At 39.6% G+C, this 25,854-nt stretch overlaps 1 protein-coding gene across 1 annotated transcript; it reads right to left on the bottom strand.

Annotated features, from left to right (window-relative positions):
* Positions 1-13,059: 13,059 nt before the first annotated feature.
* Positions 13,060-25,854, bottom strand: LOC141992660 (C-type lectin domain family 12 member B-like). Its single transcript, XM_074961992.1, has 5 exons — positions 25,843-25,854; positions 17,817-17,960; positions 15,469-15,632; positions 15,056-15,165; positions 13,060-13,195 (listed from the first exon to the last, which is right to left on the bottom strand). Exons 2-5 carry the CDS (start codon positions 17,854-17,856, stop codon positions 13,060-13,062), a joined length of 450 nt encoding a protein of 149 aa, XP_074818093.1. The 5' UTR covers positions 17,857-17,960; positions 25,843-25,854.

The following is a 25,854-nucleotide window of genomic DNA, read 5'->3' as shown; positions in this document are numbered from 1 at the left end:
CTAATTCCCTGGATGACCAGCAGGAGGCGCCGCAGGGGTGAGTCCTGCCCCGCTACAGGTACATACACAGAAATGCAATGTCCAATTGCATGACTAAATTAGTCATGCAAATAAAATGGTTTGGGCAACTGCATGCACAAATCTGGTGACTGTGTATACACATGGGTGTTTAGATTCCTCCCTGCGCACACAACTGTACTAATTATATGAAAAATGGAAGTGTGCAATTGTGAATGTGTTGGGCCTGATTTTGATCTTACTTAGACCAGGGTAAATGGACAGTGACTGTACTAAATTTAATGGAATTACACTAGAATGTGAAGAAAATCAGGCCTGTTGCTGTTCATGGACTCAGCATCACCCTTTTCAAATAAATAGGGTATTACGCATTCAAGTGTTCCACACTGCTAATTAAAATTCTCTAAGTGAAGTATCCTTCACAGAATCACAGCTGTATGAGAGAAAGGATAAGAACATTTTCCAAAAATCTATGCAAACAAATGAAAAAAAATAAAATCTGTGTTTACATGTGGAATAAGTTCATTAAAACTACTGAATCATTTGTAATAAAAACAATGGGTAGAAGCAAAAGAAGAAATGAAAGAACAGAGAAATGCAAGGACTGAACAGAAAAGTTATCCTGTTACTTACCTTCATTTCTTTTACACACAAAATGATATTTTAAAAGGCAACTAGCTGCTTCTAAAGCTACTTTATTATGCTGAAGAAATACACAGTTTGCAGTTGCATTCCTATGTACGTTTAACCTGAAGTAAAAGCAAAGTTCTAATTACACTTAATAATATATGTAAAATCCTCCAACATTACTGCAGTAACTTGGCTGCATAGTTGGATCAGAACAAACCCCACAAAGGTTAAGACTTCAAGAGCAAGGAGTAAGGCTTCCCATGTAGTAGATAAACAAAATTTGTACAATTGATGCTGTACGGTACAATTTACAATGCAAAAAAGTTATATATAGACACATAGTACTACACTGTTTGCCAGAAAAAGAGAAACAGAAAATACCACACATGCAACATGACAAAGTTAAATTTCTGAGTTTCGGAAGGGGATGGGAAGAACACATCACCCCCCTGCACCCAGCAGAAACAGAAGAGGAAAGTGAATAGTGGCAAAGGGCACTGGCAATATTAACTTTCCTGGGAAGCCCCTCTTAGGAAATCCATTTTGTCTTTTTCTAGATCTAGTACTAAAAGATATGGTGTTAGAAGGTCTTACCTAACAAGTTCTCAATGCCCAGTGTGCTCAAGACAGTGTAGACTTTAATGCACACTAAGCTGGGTGAGATGAAGTCCAGCATGTATTAAAGTCCACACCAGGCATCTAGAACATGTTAGAATATGTTGGTTTATACCTTCTGACACCACACCTTTAAATCCTATTCTAGACAAAGGGGAATATTTCTAAAGGTATTTGGGCACCTAACTCCCATGGAAATCAATGAAAGTTAGACACCTAAATACCTTTACAAATCTTTTCCAAAGTTGTAAAACAGTGTCCCAGGTGCAGGGGACAGGTACCAAATGGACAGCCCTGCTCTCATGGGAACCAGTGCAGACCCAGAGGCACGAGGCCTCTGAACAGCTGATTCTGTGCCCTCCTTGGATTTTCGAGAGTTAGAGAGTTATGCTCCAAACCCTGGATTCTTCCACAAGCCAAATGTCATGGCTCCTAACTCTCACACTCAGCTATAATCTGGGCCCATGATCACCTGCACCACTATCTTCATGCAGAGTACATCAAAGGAAGATGAAAGCACATAGCTATAGTTTATAAAAGCCATTACACTACACTGTGGACAAAATAGCATCAGGGACTTATCTAAATGCATTTAACGTGTCCACACTATAATACTTTTAATTGTACGTACACAGGATATGATCACTGAAGTATTTAAATTCCTAAAATAAGTGTGTTTATTAATCCAAATGTTCAAAAGAAAAACAACAAATACATTAACATTTGGAGGGAATTGTCTATTTTTTGTAAGGCCATGACAAAAACTATTTAATTTAGCATGATATAAACAACAGAATGAGTCAATCATTCAAACTTGTTAATGACAAGTAACAGAGCAAGAAAGCGAATAACCTACGAACTCTGTACTCATTTTCATTCATAAAAAAAAATCAACTTAGGAAAGGCTACCAGTTCAGAGCTGTGTTTACTCTTGATCCATCTGCCCATTGCCACTCAGATGTCGATGTTTCCCATTTCATTCCTATCCATGCTGGCTGTTTTATCATCTTTTGTAGCCAGCCCTGTAAAGTAACAATACATACTGCACTAGAAACTGACAAATAAAACGCTGTGTATTTTACCAGCAGTTTATGTCCTTCCCATAATTTAATATTGTCCGAATCACAGGTGGTAAGTCGTTAACCCTGTCACCATATCACTTTCTGTTGTGTACAGTTTTGGGTGCCACACTAAGAAGGATGTGGACAAATGGAGAAAGCAACAAAAGCTATAAAAGGTTTACAAAACCTGACCTATGAGGAAACGTTTAAGAAACTGGGCATGTTTAGTCTTGCAAAAAGAAGACTGAGGCACAATCTTAACAGTCTTCAAGTATGTTAAGGGCTGTTATAAAGAGGACGGTGATCAGTCATTCTCCATTTTCACTGACGGTAGGACAAGATGTAATGGGCTTAATCTGCAACAACACAGACTTAGGTTAGATATTAGGAAAAATCTTTAACTATAAATGTCGTTGAACTCTGGAATAGGCTTCCCAGGGAAGTTGTGGAAGCCTATCACTGGAGATTTTTAAGAACGAATTAAGACAAACATCTGTCAGGGATGGTGTATGTATACTTGGCCCTGTCTCAGCGGAGCTGGACCAAATGACCTCTCAAGGATTAAATTCTATGATTAAATTCCAGTTAGACCCCATTGTATTAACTACAAACATGTAAACAAAAAAGTCAGGGAGAAGGAGACAAACCATTCATAGTCTTTATAACATCAAACCTTTTCAGCCAACAATTCCAGCTGCAACAGACTTGTTCTTTTAAAATGGCTGCAAAACAGCCTGGCTTCCATCCAACTCAGAGTTCTATTCCTTTCTATAAAGTAACAACGTCCATTCCAGTACCACCAGCCAAGCCCAAGAGGACATTTCAAGCTGTACTTGCCTGACATCATTGGAAAAAAGAGAGAAAAATACGATATAACAGCTTTCTTTTTCCAATTAAAAAGTTGTTTCCTGTGAAATTTAGCTTCTCATGCCCCCCTCACCACATAATTGTTTCTGTTCTACCAGCTTTTTTATATTTTGCGGCAGGAGCACTTTTAGAATGAAGAGGGGGACTGACAAATGTTTTACTTCTTCAGGGAACACTTTCAGTTAGTTTCCTCCATATGGCAGCTATTTCCATATTTATGCACAAAAATATCCATTTGCTTGGGCAAATTGAGTAGGTGCACATGCAAATACCACTTTAGTGAGTATGCAAATAGATTTGGCAACACACTTGGCCTTATTGGAGGCCTGCTGAAAATGTGGTATTCTCTGCTGCCCAAAGGCAAAATTCACTCCTGTGCAGAGCCAGCTCTAAGTCACTGCACCAGATAAGTCTCATTTATACCTGAGTTTGAGAATAGGGGTGGGACTTTCATGGTGCAATCGCCTTGGGCTAGCCCTCTGCACAGGAGTGAATTTCACCCCAGAGGATGGCAACAATATTGTACACTTTATAAAGCAAAACAAAAAATCAACAAGGCCCCAGAACTTCACATCACACTACCTCTCCACTCTCTATACTCAGAGGTGCAGGCAAGGTACCTGGGAGATATATAGATAGATATTTATATATATGAATTGAAATGAGCAACATTCTTATGAGCAGACAAGGTATGTGAATGTGAATCTCAGCACCTTAACTGTCCAACAAAAAAATAGTGTCAGACACAGGGAAGAGCAAAGGAGGGAGCCTAGGAATTCACATATCCATGTCAGGTTTACCAGTCTTAAGAGCATCCCTTTGGTTTTGCATATTCAATTTTTAATGTTTTCCCCCAAGACATTAATGACACATTCTTGCAGTACATATGTAGCGCAGTATAAACATTTTATTCTGCAGACAGCACAAGTGGGAAGTGCCATCTCCCTTCTGAGTTTTGCAAATCTCTCTGCAGGAGAAAATGATATGCAGCACTGCGTAATCTCAGTAAAGTGAACAGGCTTGTAGAGGGAGTAAATCATACAAATTTAATTCTCTGTTATACTAATGTCAAGCTGGACTAATTACAGTGACTTTAAAGGAGTTACTAGACATTTAGACAGGAGAAGGCAAGAACAGAATCTGGCCTTTTGTGTACTGATGGAGCTTTGCTGTAGAATTAGAAAGCGCTACAGAACAGGGTAACATTATTTGGCTGCACGTAAGAATCATATGCCATAAAAATGAAAAAGCAGTGCACATTTGTTAGATTCCACCACAGTGTTCTGGGGGGAGGGTGCTTTTGTTATTTTTAAATACTTTCTCCTTGGCTGAAGGAATTCTCAACTTTCAATTCCCAGTTTCAGACAGATCTGACTTTTTTTTAAAAAGGCTTTACCTAAATTACAGACACCTACATCCTCTGGCTCAGCACAAACTGTAGTGTCCTCACACTTTCCGGATATGCTAGTGCATGGCTTATCCCAGTAGCAGTCTGGGCATTTCTTTTCACAAGATGGTCCGTAGTATCCAAAATCACAAGCTTAGAAAGAAATTAAAATCCTGAAAAACCTCCATAATGGTTACATGGACACTAATTGCTGGAAACCATGCTGAATAATTGTTTCTCAGGTCTAACCTATGTGAAATGCTTAGAAATTCTAGCTAGGGGTCACGAATTTAAGACAAAATAGGATTTCAGAAATCTAAATCCACTTATTACAGAGCAGAATATCCACAAGCTTCATAGTGAAAACCTCTATCGGAAGCTGTAATATTTTATTAGGGACAAAGTTTATTGATACTCTGTACCCATTCTAACATCTCCTGAAAAGGTACCTCTAAATAATGGACACTACCTGATTTTAAGTATGTTGCGCTTTGTGCAAATCCACTGATAACTAAATTAGAGTCATGTATTAGGAAATAACTGTCTTGCCATAACACGTAGCCAATGCATCTGGACCTCTGCATTACACAGATTTGTCTGGCCAATGTGTGGTTAGTGTATTTAGCTGATGCTGCTGGAGTTGGCAAGATCACCACTGCATCCCAGATGCTTATGAACAAATCAAGATCTGGAAGGGGGAAAAAAGGTTTTCATTGATTTAACAAAACAGTGCTATAGTACAAGACATTAACTCCTCATTAGTGATTAACATACATTATATATACACACACATTAATCATCTTGCGGTACTCCACTAGTAATGACATTAGCCATTTCATTAATAACTTAGAAGGTGACTGGAGTAAATGTAGAAATATACAAAGTAATACATTCGCGTATACACACACACACACATGCATATATTCAGCATAGTTTCCAGCAGTAAGTGTCCATGTAACCACTATGGAAGTTTTTCAGGGTTGGTGTTAAATTTCTTTTTTAGCTTGTGATTTTGAACACCAACCCTGGAAAAACTTCCATAGTGGTTACATGGACACTTACTGCTGGAAACTATGCTGAATATATGCATGTGTGTGTGTGTGTGTGTATACGCGAATGTATTACTTTGTATATTTCTACATTTACTCCAGTCACCTTCTAAGTTATTAATGAAATGGCTAATGTCATTACTAGTTGAGTACTGCAAGATGATTAATTCAACAGAAATGATGCAAAATTGAACAGTAATAAAAAATCTTTTACTACAAATAGTCTGACAATAAAACGACGTACTTCTCTGCATTTCTTCATAGCCAGCATATATAAGTCAATGGCAGTCATTTGTCTGAAGCGCCACACAGTATTTTGAACATTTTTTCTATGTAACGTCAGGTGTCTCAAAATATCAGAGGACAATCTGTATGTATTCACCCATATTCATGAATATTCACCTGTAACATGTCATCTCTCCCTCTGAGCCTAAAACTGTGTCCTGAAACTTTTGATGGCCTTTGACACCAAAACGGAAGTTCACTACTGGACAGTCTTGAATGAGTTTGAGTGAGAATTCTTTGAAATACTTTGTTGTAATGGGTGCTTTTTTCATTGCCCAATGCTGCTACAAAAGCCCTTTGGGAAATAAAATGCCTTCAATCTCATAGGGAAAACTAATCTTGATTATTCAAAATTTTACACCAGTAAGGGTGAAATTCACCCGGGTGCAGATAGCCAGCCCAAGACGTAGGCACCATTTAACGCCTACTGAAATCCTCCATGCTGGCCACCTGCAATGAGGTGAATATCCCACAGTAAGTGAATATAAATCAGATTCCAAACCTGGTTCTGCTGGCTTCTTGCACACCCATTCCTTGGCTCTCCTACAGCCTGCTGCAATGATATGTTCGCCAACTGACATTTCAACACATCTCAGCCAACTGCTTCTCTTTCTGAAACTTAGCCTGTTGTGGAAAATAAAAATAACTCAGGGGGACTGTTACTTTTGCGGCTAACGAGCATCTAACTTAAAAATGTCAGTAAATGGAACCACCCCGGGTGGGACAATGCCAATGATAGAAGGTATAGAAAAGGTGGAAACATGACTAAAAGCTAATTTGGTGATTGTCTGCAAGTGCCTGCGAGGGATTAACGAAAAGCATGGCAATAAGAGAGGGGAATTCTTATTCACAGCCAATGGAGTCACTACAATTTAAACCAGAACTTGATTTCAGAAAATTAAGTCTACTTTACTACAGAGCATGACATCCACGTAAGCGTCAATATGCTGAAAATCCAGTAAACTGAGAGGGTTGTGTTTTTTTTAATTAAAAACTATAAAGAGGAAGAAACATTTTATAATGTAAGACAATGGAATAGCCACAAAGAAAGGTTAAAGATTTAACATCAATGGGTGTAATCAGAGAAATACTAGATAAAGACCTGAGTCAGCGTCTGCCCTTCATCAGTGTAAATTTGGAATTACTCCATTCAAGTTAGTTTATGCTGAATTGAGAGAGAACTGAATTTGGTTTCCTAAGGGGACTGTAAAATATTCTACGAATACTATATTCTATACACAGTGTACAGGTATAGTCTCTCTATATTTTATATATAAATAGTCTATAAAATAGCCTATGAATATTTTCCCACACAGAGTACATGACTAGATGGATCTTACCTGAATATCTGGACATTAACAATATGTCTAAGCTAATAAAATTGATCTCATTATTTGGATCTCATTGTTTTGATGTGGTTTCAGATCACAACCACACTATGATAGATGCATATAGATTGCTTGATATACAGACCATTCCAATACACTAGACGCATTATCTCCATGTGCCCAGGCCCAGGTGCCATCTTTGTTTATATCTTGCAACCCTGTCCACGTGGGTCCATTCAGAGATGATTTAATCCAACTCTGTATACAAAAGTTTTCAGAAACAAAAAGGAAAAAAAGTGTCTGTGGTTTTACTGTTTTTATCAAAATGAAACAGGACAATTATTATTATCTGAGTCCTAATCTGCTGATGTTTCATGCCAGAAAAAGTCCACTGAGATCAAGCCAATTCCTTGGATGCTTGATACAGCAAACACACACTTCTGATCCAAAAACCTTCCCGTGGTGCCTATGGCTCCACATAAACGTCAGTGGAACTTCCAGATGTTCAGCACGTGCCATAACACCTGAGCGGTGTCACCCTTCCCGAAGTTCTGCCAGCCTAGGCCAAAAACCCATTAAGAGAAGAAAAGCGGTGACATTAATAACTGTACCAGTTCTTCCTGGCTTTCAAACCAAACCAGTTCAGCACCTCTGTATCGACTGCAGGTGGAATTGGCATCCTTCCACGGTTTCGTTTTAGCATGTGAGATATAGTAACAGTACCTGTTCCAGTAGCGCCACCCAGCCTCCTCTGGACATTGTAGACTGACTGTGGCTTTAAAAAGAAAAAAAAAGAGCCACAGCATTGGTCTCTGTTACGTCAAAAACAACATGACGGGCATTAAAATAGTCACATTCTTTGCGTTCACAAAACTGCCAACAATTCATTTTGACGGTAAATTCCTCTCTGCAAAGAAGGCTGGCCTAAGGCCTATGCACCATTCTCCTACTTATCCCCTATTACAGTGATGTGAGTTAGGTGATGCATAGGCCTTGCACTGGCATTTTGCATGGTGAGGAGGGTGTGTGTGTGAGAATAATTCATCCTCCGCACGACTCCCTTTGAATTTAACAGAGGCTGCACAATGAGATCCCTGGGAACCACTTTGAAAATTCAGAAGTTAAGGCATGAGGGAAAATACATATGTTCCTCAGCCTCCTGAGATTGCATGATTTTTTTAAAAAATTGGATGCGATACAGTAAATTTTCCTGGATCCTCATCAATAGGTCTATCAAGATACTTCTCTTTCAGCTCCCTGAAGAGGCTTTAATTAAGCTGTTTGCAGTGCATGGACAGAGAGTAGACCAGAGAGCCACAGGAACAATTGGCAAAGAGTTCTGTGGCACCTTATAGACTAACAGATGTATTGGAGCATAAGTTTTTGTAGGTGAATACCCACTTCGTCAGATGCATGTAGTGGAACACGAACAATTGGTTTACCTACATTTCTGTGCACAATTATATTTATGTGCACAAACTGGATGAATAGACACATGTCTGTACAATTTAGCACCTACAATAAGGCCCTGATCCTGGAAAGTTTCTCATGTCCTTGTGTTTGCAGGATGAGTGCTTGAGTGTGCGATTTGTTATTGCATCAGCAAATTAGTCACCTGTGTGTCCAGTGATGCAATCTGTAACCTCTACAATATACAGGAGAGACCCCATAGCAATTTCAAATTGAAGTTTGCCCTCATGTAGTTAGCCAAAATTTCCCTTCTTATTACTCTTAAACAGTGTGCCCTGTGCTAAATGTCAGCTCAGCTGCTTCCTGCCACTCCAAAAGTGGCAGCATCGCCATGAAGCTATACATATTCTGCAGCATTTATGAAACGCTAAGACTCCATGGTACTCTTCTCGGGTCAGTTTTACACTGATGTAATCCCAGTGGCTTCAATGCAGTTACCTGTATTTGAGAGGAGAATCAGGTCCTATCTTTCTGCCTGCAGCACCAAATACCATTGTATTCAGACTCCACCACATTGGTTAGTACTTTATTCTTTGGAATGAAGAGGTGTTAAAGGGATGCAAATTATGATTAACTTGCTTCTTAAAGGAAAATCAGGCAGTTCCTCCCACAGCTCTGACCTACAAGATCATGGTTTAAATAACCCTTATTATGTAGCCTATTATTCTTGGGCTTCTATGTGCTTTGTAATACTGCTGTAATGCACGTGCATTAATCTATAGTTATTTCTGTTTTTAATGTCCACACAGACATTTTGCTATAAGCAGTGCATTTTTAAGAAGTGCTGACCCAAAGTGAAAGCATTGTTCCATATGGTTCCTCTATATGATTTTCTTAGGCCTACAGCAATTACATATACACCAGTCAGCACAACATTAATCTTAGTCATCACTCTGAACACTGTCTTTTTATGTTATATCCCTTTCTCTGATCCTTTGTTTTTAAGAACATAAGCTTCTCAAGGCTGGGACTGTCTTTCTCTGCGCACACACACACTACTGCAAGCTAAATAATAATAAATCTTAATATTCAGCCTTGTGAGTTTTTGGGTGAAGGCAGAAGCATGTATCACACACATATGCATTTATATGATCATTAAAAAAAAAAAAAGGCCCAGGAAATAAAGGAAAATCTTTCTAATTATAAGAGTAGTTAAGCTCTGGAATAGACTTCCAAGAGAGGCTGTAGAAGCCCTATCATTGGAGATTTTTAGCATCGGTTGGACAAACACCTGTCAGAGATAATCTAGGTTTACTTGGTCCGGCCTCAGTGCACGGGGGTGGACTTCTCGAGGTCCCTTGCAGCCCTACATTTCTAGGAGTCTCTGATTAGCCACAATCAGAGTCGCGTAAGGGCTACTCAAACTTCCGCTAGGTAGCAAGAGTCCCTAAGGGACTGTCTGCCAGTTGGAGTTCCAGGCACACATCCTCCTCCTCCCTTGCACTGGGGACTGTAAGGGAGGGTGGCACAGAAGTTGGTTGTGCCAGCTGTACACCTGTTGAGGACTCCCCTCCCCGCCATGCTGGGGGAAACAGGGCCATATTCTATACTCATAGCACCATTCTGGAAGGACAAAAGAAATGATGTAGGGAGAGAATCTGGGCCAACAAGTAAAACCACCCACTGGTACACTTGGCCTCATGTTGAACCCTTCTTGGTAGGTTTCAGAGTAACAGCCGTGTTAGTCTGTATTCGCAAAAAGAAAAGTAGTACTTGTGGCACCTTAGAGACTAACCAATTTATTTGAGCATAAGCTTTCGTGAGCTACAGCTCAAGAGCACGGAGAGGACACAAGCACCAAAGAGAAAGATAGTTTGCACTCTAGGGCTTTCATGGGACACAGTCCTAGGCACCAGTCCACACAAGAGGGACCGAGCACCCCATCGATCTAGTTTCAATGACTGACGTGTAAAATGAAAGAGATGGGGCATCATCCTTGTCCACATCCCTCCAAACCCTAGCCAGCTCATTTTTATGTGGATTAAAACCCAGGCAAAGTATAGAAAACTGGGTGTTCTGAGGTGTCCCCTTTTAGTACTTACTTGCCACACAGCTTGCTACAGTGAATGGCAACAGACACGTGGTTTTCTCATCACAGAATCCAGTCAAACTGTTACAAGGCAGGATGCTAGTGCAGCGGGGGCAGGCTTTCCTGCAGCCAGATCCATACTGCCCAGAAACACAGCCTAGATAAGGGAAACACATAGCAAATTTCCAAGACTAACAGACAGATTACATCCAACTGTTTCCTTTCTCGTTCATTTTTTTCCAATCTCCACTACCAAAACCGAGAACCAGATGAGAGAGTAGAATTGGGCTGGAGAAACAGCTATCAGCATTTGGGTTCAAATCAGATGTTATCTTGGAATAAATGCTTTAAAACATAACAGATATGTGACTCAGCATAAGCTCATGTCATCCCTACAGTCTCCATCATCTGTTGAGGCAAGAAAAGTAGTTAGCTATACAACATCTAAGAAAAACACACTCTAACAAGAGACTTATACAAAGGCCAAAAGTATAGTTATAACTTTTATAAATTAAAATTTCCAAATATGGTTGTAAGCTCCTGTTACAAGTGGAATCTAGATTTCCAAGCTGATAGGTTCTGTGCACTCTTGGTTTCAACATAGCTTATGAATCATAGGACTGGAGAAGGTAAGGCAAATTATTAGTCCAAATATGGATTTAGGAGCCTAACCCAAGTTTGAGAACCACAATTCTTAAAACAGTGCCTAATAAATGAACCAAAGAACCATAAATAGCAGGACCAGGAAGAGATCATTTGAGTCATCAGGTAGGATTTTCTGCATTTCCAGAGACTGCCACCTATACCACTTCCATGAAATGTATTAACTAACCCATTCTTGAATAACTGCAGCGATGTTGCCTGGATTCTCTCCATTATCTAATAGCTTGTACTACCAAGAACCCCTGCCCTATGACAATCTCCTACTTAACAAGAGTCTGAATCTTTACTTTTGCTGATTCTTTTATCATACGATAAAAACAAAGGTAAAAACAAAAAAAAGTTTATTTTTTAAATCTTATCTATATATTTTTTTAAAGTAATTAGTAAAGAGAAAAGATGGATCCTTACTTGTTTTCAAGTAAACTATACATCTCTGGGGAGCTGACACCATTTCACTTCCTGAGACAAGAAAAAATTTGGATCCCCAACTACTTATTCCTGTACAATGAGCTTTCATCGTGCAATAGATTTTTGCTTCAGTTAGGGAACTGTACTGAGCCATTGTCACCAAAGAAAGCAGTATTCTTCCAGGATACTCAAGGAAAATATCAAGGTCTGCAAGTGAAAAGAAGGTTGTAAGGTTGACAAGAACACACAGCATGAATCACAGAGACGCTGAAGTCAGACTAGCTTGGCCCGCAGCTCCCTTATCCATGGCAATTACACTAGCTGAAGGACTACAGTTTCTAGAGCAACTACGCCATGCTTCACAAAAGCATCCCTATTCAGGACAGCACTTATTCACTTGCAGGACTAAAGTACACAAGTGTTGTCCTGCACAGTGATGGAGTTAGGTACATGCTTAAGTGCTTTCCTGAATTGGGGCCTTAATGACTACTCATTAAGTATTTTAATAAGTGCAGGCTGCAATGAAGGATCCATTCAGCTCTGGTTTTTTCCTGGTTAATGCACCGATTTCTGATGCACACCATGTTGTACAGAATTATTTTAGACCCTTACTTTTTATGAACTGTTTTGTTGTCTGAACCCAGAAAGCTTGATCTGCAGGGAGAATCTATGTTTCATTTAGACTAAAATATTTTTTTTTGGGGGGGGGGGGGGAGCTGAACTTCTCTAGCAGCACAAATTTAAGTAGTAGTATTTTATACAGTCCATCTGGAGACACAGAAGGAATTTCACACAATAGCTTCATTTTATTCAATAGTTACCACGTATAAAGTCAAACAAACCACCACATGATTTATCAAAAGATACCATGGCATGTAATACAGTAATTCAATTTCACTATTTGAGGTTTGTCAATAAGACACATCTCATGATCGTCTTTTCGTATATCATGAATTAGTTTTGAAAGTATCTTGTTGATACATTTTTTTCTAAATTGTTCTTGCACAGCAATTCCTAATGTAAATTACATTGTGGAGATTAGGGGCAGATTCTCAGCTGCTGTGAAATCAGCACAGTTCCATTTAAATCAATAAGATAAACCCATTTACACCACCTGAATACTTGGCACACAGAGTTAGCTAGCTCTGGAATCTGCATTCCCCGGGCACAGTACATATGCAGCAACATGCAATCAGATACATCGTGAAAAGCATCTTATAAGATCCTACATAATTAGCTGTACACACGACTATTGGTTCTTTAGATCACCACCTGCTTGTTTTTCACACACCCAGTGCAGGTGTGTGGAGCAACTAGTAGCCATAAGTTCTCCTCCTTTCTTCATCTGAGCGCATCCACTTTGACCCCTTTTAATGTCTGAAAGCCTGTTTACAAAAATAAGGAAGCATAGGTGATTACTAAAGCAATCATGAGCCCTGCTGTACAATCAGAAACACACAATATGCCCCCCAGTAAATTGTTCTTTTATTATGAAACAAGAAGTTATCAGAATATAAATACCCTCTCTCCTCTTTGTTATATTGGCTCTTTTCAAAACTACTGAAAAATGTAACTACTCCAAAAAAAAAAAATCCCAATAAACCCATTAATACCTATTTGCTACATACAACAGAAATAATGGCAACAATATGATCTTAAGTAGGTCAAGCATTCAACTGAGTCAATCTATCCAAAAGGAAAAGAAACACTCATGCTGAAATCACATCTATCCACATTCAAATACAAAATGTTATTCTATCATTTCAATAATTCCCATGTTGATTTCAGGTGCTTTCTTCAAGAGTGTGATTAAAATTCTTTGCATCTACGGAGTGCAAATGTATTTTCTGCTATTTTTGTATTTAATTCCAGAAGGTTTCTTATTGAAACTGCCAAATGCACACATGCAAATTCAGTGATTCGAAGGCCAGAAGGAACCATTAGGATCATCTTGTCTGACCTCCTGTAACACACAGGACATAGAACATCCACAAAATAATTCCTACAATATATCTTTTAGAAAACTTGATTTAAAAAATGCCGGTACCTAATACTTTGCATTAGTAGATTTAAAGTTCATTAATCTTTGACAAATAGAACAGAAACGTGAGAATAAGATGAGAGTTTCTTCACAAAAATTAAAGGAATTTAAGAAGAGTTAATCCTCAGAACACCTATAGAATCTAAAATGCATGGTTTGGGAAGCAAATCAAAGACCTGAGGATGTACACATGATATTTAAAACTCTGTCCACCTAAAGTGACTTGAAGACTTATCTCTAATGGATCTGGAAGACAGAAAATGCAGATAGGAAAGCTACACAACAAAGCCATCAAGAATACATCTGCAGCTTTAATATTTCTGCTAGTTTTGGGACTAATCTTAATTTCTGTCCCTTTTTCATGCTCCCACAGTAAAGGAACTGTTGGATGGTGGAGCCAACATCCTTCGAGATAAAGAGGCCTGAATTTCATGGGCAGTCTATCAGTGATCACTCGGAAGCCTGACTGTTTAGCAATATAAGACCATGTCTCCACTGTGGATCTGCCCCAATGGCCAGCAATCAGTGTAACTGAACACACACCTCCCCCCGGCATAGATCCGCAAAGCTGCTGTTTGCACTTGTGGAGGATATCCCTGCTTGAAATCAGGGTAAGCTGCAATAGTGTAAATCATGACTCTTTACCGATGTTACGCTAGGAATCTGCATTGAAGCAGCTACGCTACAGGCTGGGCACCGATGGCAACAGTTAGGGCACGTCTCCAGCACAGAGAAGGATTAAGGGTGAGATTCACAAAGGGACTCAGGAGTCTATCCACCACTTTATTTGTACTGCTTCATAAAGTTGTTCCAACCAGGTGTTATATACCCCTTTGTTCGTGAAGATTATTTTTACACTAATAATTATAAAAGCACATCTCAATGTCTTCCATTTTCCTGCTTAACAGAAATTTTTATGCCTGCCAAATCTACTAGACAACTGTCAGCTCTAGCATCTGCAGCTAATGCTAATGTACAGAGAACATGACAGCTACTATGGTTAAAATTAAAACAAGACTCAAATACTTTGCTCCAGCAGGCTATAGCCGTGATTCTGGGGGGGTGGGGGGGAGGAGTTAGCTGGGGAAGCACCTCAGACTATGGAAGATCAGTTGAGTACATGAAACAGCCAAGCATATAAAGTCAACCCATTCCCCAGCTCTTTGACTGCTAGGTTTTCATAATTAAGGTGGTAACTCCTTACCAGTTGAGTGCAAGATTAACACCATGTCCGCTAGTCCATTGCCAGGCACCAGACTGCTGCTTTGACAAACCAATCCAGGTGCCACCCTCCAGCATGGAAGCCACCCACATCTGAAACAGTAACAATTTTCTGCTGTTACTAAAACTCCCACAAGGCTCTTCTCATCCAACTGTCCCTCAAATCCTGCCAGGAAGTCAGTGAAAAGCCCCATTTGATAAACAAAGAGGAAGAGTTGGCTCTGCTGCCTTAGAACTACATTGAAATAAAGCATTCCCCAAAGAGAGGAGTCCGACAGAGTACCCAGAGAGAAATTTAACTTTCAAGATTGAAAAGACAATACAAAATTAATTTAAGACCTTCAAACTACAGATTTTCTTTGGAATGAAAATAACTCCTTCCCTTTTCAAAAATACCTTTTCTTCTGCACTGTCTATTTGGAGAAGACTAGCATGCTTATACAATGCACACTGGGCCAGAGCCTGCTCCCACCGCATAGTCTCTTTCCTTTCTAGGTAATAACAGTTTCCATTCCAATACCACCACGTGGGGTCTTGAGGGCACTTTAAACTGGTGAGTCCTGCAAACAAAGAAGTTTAAGGGCAAAGGGAATGTAGAAAGATGTATCAACCCGGGTAACATATCATCCAGGATGAACAGACAACAGACCACGAGTAGTGACACAGCTAGATGGGCCATTAGCTGAAAAAAATGTGCTGTGAGGTTCCACAGGGGTATGTGCAGGTTTCTGAAGACAGGCGTACACACTTTTAAACGGGTGAATAGCAAAGCTTTGTTCGTACAGTGCCTGGGACAGTGGGGCCCTGATCCTTGACTGGAAATCCTAGGCACTACTATAAAATAACCACCACCACAAAGTCTGCAAAAGATATTAAAAATACTTTCCACCTCCATAAATAAATCTGCTAACTATTTGAAACTGTATGGGTCACATTTTCAGTGAGTCTCTTTCCCTGTGTCTGCAAACTGCTTAAGTGCATTCATTCTGCACATGGAAATTAGCAGGCGGGCATGCAAGTTTTTCAAGTGCCCTTAAGGAGGTCCACCGAAAATATGGTTCCAAAAATTGAGACCATGTTTATTTTTAGAAACAAAATATCTCCTTGGCCTACCTGCCAAGACCCGTCTGCGTTTCCACTATAAAAGCAGAAGACATCGAAGCCATGACATCAAAAACAGTCTCCTGAACAGTTTGCCATAGACTTCAACAGAAGCAAGACAAGACCCATATTTGTTCTCTGAGTTTCAATGCTGTGGAAACGTTTGTTAGGTTTCTTTTTATAAAGAAAAAAAGTTCAAATTAAATAAGCCTCTGCACTTCAGCTTTTAATTTGCACAAGTTATAGCCTCAGAGAAGGGTTCTACCTTTCCAGAGACAAAATTTGTTACATAACGTAACTGCTGGTACACAAAGGGGAGGAGATGAGAATCAGCACAAGTTATACTGAATAAGAGAAAACAAATACACACATGTACACCTATACACACACACGTATGTGCATACACACAATCACTCAAAACAGCCAAATATCCCAAGTCTCCATCAAGGGCAAGCAACAGAACAGGAACAAACTGCTGGGGTAAAGAAAATCCTGCAACAGGGATTGGCAACCTTTGGCCCGCAGCCCGCCAGGGTAAGCCCCCTGGCAGGCCGGGCCGGTTTGTTTACCTACCGCGTCCGCAGGTTCCGCCGATCGCAGCTCCCACTGGCAGTGGCTCCAGGCCAATAGGGGCTGCAGGAAGCAGCAGCCAGCCCATCCCTCTGTTTAAGCATAACACCTCGGCTCGTGCTGCTTCCCGCTGCCCGCACTGACCTGGAGCGGCGAACCGCAGCCAGTGGGATCTGCAATCGGCTGAACCTGCGGACGCAGCAGGTAAACAAACCGGCCCAGCCCACCAGGGGGCCTACCCTGGCGGGCCATGGGCCAAAGGTTGCCGATCCCTGTCCTACAACCTAATGACTGAGAATTACTGTAAAGAAAAACAAGTTACCTTAGTTAAGACTTGATCCAACTCCCACTGGAGTCAATGGGAATTTTCCATTTGACTTGATAAGAGTTGGATCAGGCCCTTATTAAGGGACTGATTCTGTAGCTGATGTATGCCCTGAAGTTACAATGAGCCAAATCTGGGCTACAGAGAAAAGATGGTACAGTGGCTGGAGTGCCAGCCTGGGAGCTGGGAAACTTAGGTATGATTCTTTGCTCTACCTGTAACTTCAGTTCCCTAGGTATAAAACAGAGGATATAGCACATCTGCTAGGTGAGCTCTGAGCACGCTCACTAGATCAGGCCCTGCAGGCAAGTTAGGCAGAGGAATGTCTATCTTCCGCCAGTTCGTGCATTGTTCTGAGGGAAAGACATCTGGATGCCTAGAGTGGGGCTGCCATGCGTGGAGGCAGAAACATAGGCACCTAGGAAACTTTTACTGCAAAAATGTAGTCGTGGAGCTGAGCAGGGGTTTTGTGAACACCCAACTGGGCCTGATTCTGGGATTTAGGTGCCTAAAGTGACTGTTAGGTGCTTAAATCCTTTTGTGAAGCTAGTCCAACTCAGTATTATTATTATTATTATTATTATTATTATTCTTCAAAGAATAATTCATTTTGTTACATCTGCAGGTCACACTAAACATTTAAGATCCAGGATGTCCTGGGACAGGTAATATAATTTTATGTATGCACTATACATATTAGACAGAAAAGGTGAATTACAAAAAACCCAATTAGTTAACATTACTGTACCTGATTCACAAATTTCACCTTTAAATTTGTCCACACACATTAACTTTTCTGGGCATTTGCCAGTTACTGAATTGCATCTGAAGTTTCCAGAACACTGCAGACAAACTCCTGCACAGTTTTCTCCATAGTATCCCAAAGAACATTCTGTATGAAGAACAATCAACATACCAGACTTAAATGTAGAGGAGAAGTGATATAGCTAAGAAGCTATCTAAAATATTACTAATGAAAGACCGGATCCTGATTTCAACGAGACTGTTACTTCCTAAGGAATTCCAGGACCAGGCCCTTAAGCAGAAGTGTTATTTACTGAGATGCAATCAGGGTGGATAAAAATCAATGATCTAAAAACAAAAAAATCTGATTATTTTATAAACTGGTTTTTGAGGAAAAAACCTATCTAAAGATAGTTTTAATTAAGATCCATGAGGAGATATCTTTGAGCTATAATGTAATAGGGATTATAAATTCTATAGTAGGGGACAATATAGTCATGTAATGTTTAAGAAAAGTTTTGTAAATGAGTTTCAATAGTTCATGGATTAGGGACCCAGGGGCTTCTGTATAGGTTATTTAGGTTAATCTTTCTATCTACCCAATGGGGCTCAGTCTAGAAGATACCATCGAAGATGGTTAGTTTGCAGTTCTCAAACTGTGGATTTGTGTCTTCAGAGATAACAGGCTTGTTAACAGCAAAAATGTTTTTAAATAAATAAATATATAGAGGTGAGAAATAACAGACTTCAACCCTATTGTCCCTTTGCAAATTTGTGTACACAGAGTCAGTCAATCCCTTACCTCTCTCTAAAAGTGCAAAGTTTCAAAAAGTTCAATGAATAGAAGATTGTTGGGGGTGGAATAGATCTGGACAAGGAGAACAAGTCTGGAGATAAATGTGAGAAGGGAGGGACAGGCAGTAGAAACAAAAGTGTAACTGTTTGAGCTGCATATTCCAGAAGTCTTGAGGTCTTTCTGAGTGTAGCCTTTATTGATATGAGATCTACCATACCATTCTCTCACTAGAAGGGAAAACCTGTAATGGCAGCAGGCCATAAAGGAGATCCAGTTTGGGAATATTCTAATGAAGTTCTTCTACATGTGGGTAAGACAGGCATGCGTGCAAAATTCAAACAGTGTAACAAAGAAATGCAAGGCCTGGTTATCCGAATGAAACAATATCATGAGAAGTGTTCCTTCTCAGGAGGAAGCTGCGTTGAAGTTGATGAAAGGAACGTGTCTGAACATGCAGGATCCTCAGGTTGGTAAACTTTTTTATTTCATACTTCTTTCTTAAGGAATGCTTGTCTTCCTTCTGGACTATTCTTGAATTCTCATGTTTGAGCAAAAAAATATTGCTGTTACTCTATGATACTATCATTTTAGATGCAGTTGTGATAAAAAATAAATAGCTGAAATACGTAGATCTTCCTTTTACAATTTCACCTTTAAAGTAGTACTGAGTGTCAATGAATGCAATAATAATTAAATAACTGCATTGACTTATTTTGTTTAGGAGAATCCATCCTCAACATACAGGATTCTGATGACTATCTACCTTCAAGATCACCATCATTTTCTATAGTTTCAGAGTTATCTGCCAATGATAGTGTTTCAGTCACTCATGTATGTCACATAGCCACAGTATATCACCTGTAGCAAAAAAAAATAAAAAAAATAAAAAAATCTTCATCATCCAGAAACAACTATAGATAAGTTTGTGATAAGAACCAGCAGATTACAAAAAGAGGTAATTGATGAAAAAATTGCCCTGTTTATGCAACAAACTCTCCTTTCCGTATGATTGAGAACCCACACTTCATTAACATGGTTCAGTCATTAAGACCAGGATACAGTCTACCCAAAAGAGATGTCGCAGGCAAATTGCTGGATAAAGTGTATGAAAGAGAAACTGAGCAGTGTGCAAAAGGTTTAGAGCAGAGGTGGGCAAACTACGGCCCGCGGGCCACAACCGGCCTGTCCTGGGTCCTTGAGCTCCCGGCCAGGGAGGCTAGCCCCCGGCCCCTCCCCTGCTGTCCCCCCTCGCCCACAGCCTCAGCTCGCTGTGCCACCTGCGCTCTGGCCCGCCGCTCCTGCCGGGCAGCGCAGCAGCATGGCTGGCTCCAGCCAGGCGGCAGGGCTGCGAGCTCCTGCTGCTCTGAGCAGCATGGTAAGAGGGCGGGGAGCAGGGGGGTTGGAAAAGGAGCAGGGACTCCCAGGGGGCAGTCAGGAGACAGGAAGCAGGGGGTGTTGGATAGAAGCAGGGGGTCCTGGGAGGGGGAGGTCAGGGGACAAGGAGCGGGGGGAAGGGGGTTGGATGGGTCAGGGGTTTTGAAGGGGGCAGTCAGGGAGTGGGAGGGGGCGGATGGGGGTGGGACCAGGCTGTTTGGAGAGGCACAGCCCTCCCTACCCGGCCCTCCATACAGTTTTGCAACCCACATGTGGCCCTTGGGCCAAAAAGTTTGCCCACCCCTGGTCTACAGGGTAAAATTGTTAACCTGAGTCTTGATGGGTGGAGCAATGTCCACAATGATCCTGTTATACATGCCTGTGTGACAACAGAAGAAGGGAATGTCTTCCTTACAGAAACAATTGATACATCAGGAAAGCCACACAGAGCAGAATACTGACAAGAAGTAGTAGTAAAAGCTATAACAAATTGTGAAAAAAATGCAAATGTCTAGTCCGCAGCTTGGTTACAGACAATGTTGTAAATGTATCCAAAATGAGAAGACATTATTTAGAAGAGAGTGAAGAGAGTTCCAAGCTAATAACATATACAGTTCCAGTGCTCATTTGATGCACCTCCTAGCCAAAGACTTCAGTGTTCCAGAAATAAAGGCTAATGCTGAAATTGCAAAATACTTCCGTAACCATCACCTTGCATCAGCTGCTCTGAAAAAACTGGGAGGAACCAAGCTAAATCTCCCACAAGATGTGAGATGGAACTCAGTAGTGGACTGTTTTGAGCACTGTCTGAAGAACTGGCCTAATCTGATGATAGTTTGTGAACAAAATCGTGAAAAAATAGATGGCCCTGTCACAGCCGAAGTTCTCACCATTCGGCTTAAGAGAAATGTCGAACACATGCTGAGACCCTGAAGCCTATTTCTGTAGCCTTGAACAAAATGCAGGAAATACCTGTTTTATTGCTGATGCTGTTGAAATTTGGAAGGAAGTGAGTGAGATCTTAAAAAGAGAAATTATGCAATGACAGAGTTAAGTTACAAGCATTAAAAAAAAAAAAAAACAAATGGGACAAGCACTATCTCCAGCTAATTTTCTTGCAAATATTCTCAATAACTTGGTATCAGGGTCAAACCTTAACTGCTGAAGAAGAGGAGTTGGCTATGACATGGACATCCAGCAACCATACCTCCATAATGCCAGCTATAATAAACTCCAGAGCTAAGGGTGAGCCATTCAAGAAGTATATGTTTGATGATGATGTTTTAAAGAGAGTCACACCAGTGTACTTGTGGAAGTCACTTAAGCACTTGGATTCAGAGATTGCTGAAGTGATAATCTCACTTTTAACAGCAGTAGCTTCTTCTGCCAGTGTAGAAACAATATTTTCTTCCTTTGGACTAATTCATTCCAAAATTGAGAAATCATTTGGGACCTGAAAAAGCAGGAAAGCTTGTTTTTCTTTTCCAGATTATGAACAAACAGGAAGGTGAAGACGACTGAGTTAGCTGCAGAAGCCAATATTTTAAGTTTCTCATGTTGACCTGGCTGACATAGTAGACTTAATATTTTTTTAAATTTCATTTAACTATTTTAGTTAAAAACAATTTAAAAAAAACAAACCTGATTTTTAAAAACTTGAACGTTTAAATTCAAAAATTCATATGCTTGTTTTGTTAAAATATTCTATGTTTGCTGTTGAAGAAAAAAACCCAGAATACATAACGTTGTTGTTTTAGTTAAATAAAACAATTTAAATGTCTGTCTGGTGATGCATTCTCCTAATACAGCATGGCAAGAAAATCCTCCAAATATTAATGATTAACCTGTTGAATTGGAGATATTTATGAAGTCACTGGGAGGTGAACTATGCTTTAATTACCTTTGTTAAATGAAATAATCAATCATTCATTTTCTGATATAGCTGTAAAACTAATCTGAAAAGTTTTCAAAAGAGATCACTTTAAAAATGTACAGTGTGCACCTTCTAAAAATGAAACCTACATCTATCGCTGAGTTGTGAAGAATATATATTAAGGTTAAAACAACCAACAAGAATGCACTTTTATGTAGAAATCCGTGATTAAATCAAGTCTTCCTGACCAGTGATTTAAATCAATTTGATTTAAATCAAATCCACCCTGGATAATACTGCCCTCTGCTCATTTACAATATCACCTGAAAGTGAGAACAAGCATTCGCATGACACTGTTGTAGCCAGCATTGCAAGATATTTAGGTGCCAGATGCACTAAAGATTCATATGTCCCTTAATGGTTCAAACCACTGTTCCAGAAGACGTGTCCATGCTGATAACAGGTTCTGCTCAATAACCATCCAAGGCACTGTGAACTGACACATGTTCATTTTCATCATCTGAGTCAGCTGCCACCAGCAGACAGGTTGATTTTCGTTTTTGGTGGTTTGGGTTCTGTAGTTTCCACAATGGAGTGTTGCTCTTTTAAGACTTCAGAAAGCATGCTCCACACCTCGTCCCTCTCAGGCACTTCAGATTCTAAAACCTTGGGTCAAGTGATGTAGCTATCTTTAGAAATCTCGCATTGGTACCTTCTTTGTGTTTTGTCAATTCTGCAGTGAAAGTGTTCTTCAAACAAGCAACATATGCGGGGTCATCATCATCCGAGACTGCTATAACATGAAATATATGGCAGAATGCAGGCAAAACAGAGTAGGAGACATACAATTCTTCACCAAGGAGTTCAGTCACAAGTTTAATTAATGCATTATTTTTTAACGAGCATCAGCAGCATGGAAGTATGTCCTCCAGAATGGCAGCCAAAGCATGAAGGGCCATATGAATGTTTAGCATAACTGGCACGTAAATACCTTGCAATGCCGGTTACAAAAGTGCCATGTGAACGCCTGTTCTCACTTTCAGGTGACACTGTAAATAAGAAGCGAGCAGCATGATCTCCCATAAATATAAACAAATGTATTTGTCTTAGCGATTGTCTGAACAAGAAGTAGGACTGAGTGGACTTGAAGGCTCTAAAGTTTTACATTGTTTTGGTTTTGAGTGAAGCTATGTAACAAAAAAAAAAATATATACATTTGTAAGTTGCACTTACATGCTAAAGAGATTGCACTTAAGTACTTGTATGAGGTGAACTGAAAAATACTATTTCTTTTGTTTGCTATATTTACAGTGCAAACATTTGTAATAAAAATAATATAAAGTGAGCACTGTACACTTTGGATACTGTGTTGTAATTGAAATATATATATTTTAAAATGTAGAAAAGCATCGAAAAATATTTAATACATTTCAGTTGGTATTCTATTATTTAACAGTGCAGTTAATAGGGCGATTAACCACGATTAATTTTTTTTAGTTAATCGCATGAGTTAACTGCGATTAAATTGACAGCCCTGTTAAAACAGATTTCAGGTTGCTCTAACATTTGCCAAGAGACCAGTCAAGCACAGAGCAGCCCCAGAATTCAGGGAGCTTACCATTACCTTTGCACCCCTTTCAGCACCATAATCTGCAGTCAACACTCTTCTACCAGAGGAAGGAATCAGGACCAAAGACTTTGAAGTAAGTTTTCAGTTTCTACAAATAATTTCTGCAAATTTGAATGTTTTTTCATCTCCTTGGGTTTTCAGAATTTTCCAAAACATTTTTTTAAGTACAAAAAGCCATTTTCGAAATTGGAAAACTTTCAAAAATTATTTCTGTTTTGAAAAAAAACCTGCTACATGAGTAATTGACCATGCTAAACTGGCAATGCAAAAAAAAAAAAAAAATCAAAAGAACAAGAAACAGTCTAATTTTTAATGTTAAAAAGCTTTTGTTAAAAATGTCTAGTTTAAAAAAAACCACAAGTATTTTTGCCACAAAAAAAAAAAATTCAGTTTTCCAAAACTGGGCAAATTTTGATGAAACATTTCAACTTGCTTTAACCACCATAGACTGGTGAGGCAATTATAGGTGAAAAGTTAATGCAATTTACCACATGGCTATAATTCTTCTGTACCTGCAGCAAATTTGTACTTGGAGTGTGACACATACCACGTTTTACATATGAAATAGCACCCGAGGGAGCACTAAAAGGAGCAAAGTGGATTTCATCAATTCCTGCCACTCTTCTGAAGTACTATGAGACTTTTACTACTCCTGTGCAGTTCCTGTCATGTAAGCAGTCTATCTTAGCACTATGGAGGGAGTTGTACATCTTCTGTGATGAAAATGGTCTTGACAGGTACCGACTAAGAAACACATCAAAAATGTGTGGAGCTATAAAATACAAAAGAAAAAACAAATCCATGCAATGAAATGAACTATGTTTTTGGAAGCCATACAGGGTAAATTTTCAAAACTCCATTTAGTTTTGGATGTGTGGAATTATTGAAACCTGTAGTTTGTGTGTATATACATGTGTTACTAAAATGTGCATAGAAAAGCATGCACAGGACTATATGGACAAACTATACAGCAAAATTAGGTGCCAGACTGAGGTGAACGTGCATGTTTTATTGTGCAAACTGATCTTCACCTCAACTAAATTATGAATTTGGAAATTCAATAGATCAAAAATGTAGAGAGTTTTGCTTCTCAGGAGAACCATTTTCAAGAGGACATGAGATTTCAAAGAATTTTTGAAAAATTAAATCCATTTTATATAAGTGGAATGAAATGAGAAAACTACAGATGGAGGTTTTCAAAATTTGCCACAAGCATTTTATACAACCTTGTCAGTTTGTTTCAAGTTATGTCATTCTTCTCCTTCCATCAGCTGAGATAGGACTGCCATCACTAATGCACAACAACATCACAGATTGCCTGCAACCAGCAGGTCTCCCCCTGCACATCATCTCAAGACTACGTTCTTGGCATAAAGATAGCTGCACTTAGCAGCATGTCAACGAAATAATGCTAATAAAATAATGCTAATAAATGCTAATAAAACAGAAATAAGGATCTTAGACTGCCCTTGATATGTACATTCAGCTGCCACTGAAACCAGTGGGAGTTTCATTCACTGATCCAGGACAGTATATTGCTCTAAGGCAACATGTCACAAAAGGTATGTGATCTGGAGTGTGAACCCTAGTGCAAGGAGAAGAATAAGGATTCTATTCCACCTAAAGAGGGAGCTCCATTAGGATACCTTAGATCATCACAGAATTATGCTAAGGGAGGAAAACCGGGGAGGGGAAGAACTGAGTTTTAATGATGAAAATATCCTTAAAAAAAACCCTGTGGAAAACCGTAGCTGTGCTGCTGCTATCATAGTAGCAGTCCAGATTGCCAAACATCTGGGTGCAGCCTCAACTACTTCAAGGGAGCTATGCCCATTCACACCAGATGAGGATCCAGACAAGGACTGTTGTTCTCCATGGACTTAGGCTACCCTGTTTTACAAGCCTTTTGCTCTCATTTCCCTACCCCACTCCATTGGTTTGTCTCTACTACTTCTCCCGGTCTGGCTAGCGTTGATACAAGAACCTTCTCCTCCGAAGTTCCTGCCATCTAGAACCTTGATGTATCTCTCCACCATACTGACTTTCAAATCTTTCCTCCATTGTCTGTTTCCTTGATAACTCAGTATTACTCTTGTAGCTAAATGCTTTTATTTCTTCCCAGCCTGCAGTCTTTAAACCCCATTTTCCATAATTTATACTATCTACTAATAATCTCTATGGTCACTTTAAACACTGAATAACTCCGGGCAGGTTTGCAGGACAGAGGCTTTATATAATTAATTTGTATTATATTCTAGTCTCATACTTCGAGTCTCCCGCCTCAGCCCCCAAAAGTTGAGGAAAAAAAAAGAGAAAGTTTGGAAAAAATTTCCTTAAACTCCCTCATTGCAACTTACATTCAGCTTTCT

This window comes from Natator depressus, chromosome 8 (genome assembly GCF_965152275.1).
Source record: "Natator depressus isolate rNatDep1 chromosome 8, rNatDep2.hap1, whole genome shotgun sequence".
In the NCBI taxonomy this organism is placed as follows: domain Eukaryota; kingdom Metazoa; phylum Chordata; order Testudines; family Cheloniidae; genus Natator; species Natator depressus.
The sequence above is the reverse complement of the archived record's forward strand: the minus strand, read 5'-3'. Positions and strand labels throughout refer to the sequence as shown.

Coding starts and splice junctions, on each gene's coding strand:
- LOC141992660 (XM_074961992.1), bottom strand. CDS start 17,856: ATGTGTGTGGACAAATTTAAAGGTGAAATTTGTGAATCAG. Junction 15,633..17,816: donor AGGTGAAATTTGTGAATCAG/GTACAGTAATGT, acceptor CTTTGTTTGCAG/GACTCACCAGTTTAAAGTGC. Junction 13,196..15,055: donor GTTAATCTTGCACTCAACTG/GTAAGGAGTTAC, acceptor TTTTGTAAACAG/GCTTTCAGACATTAAAAGGG.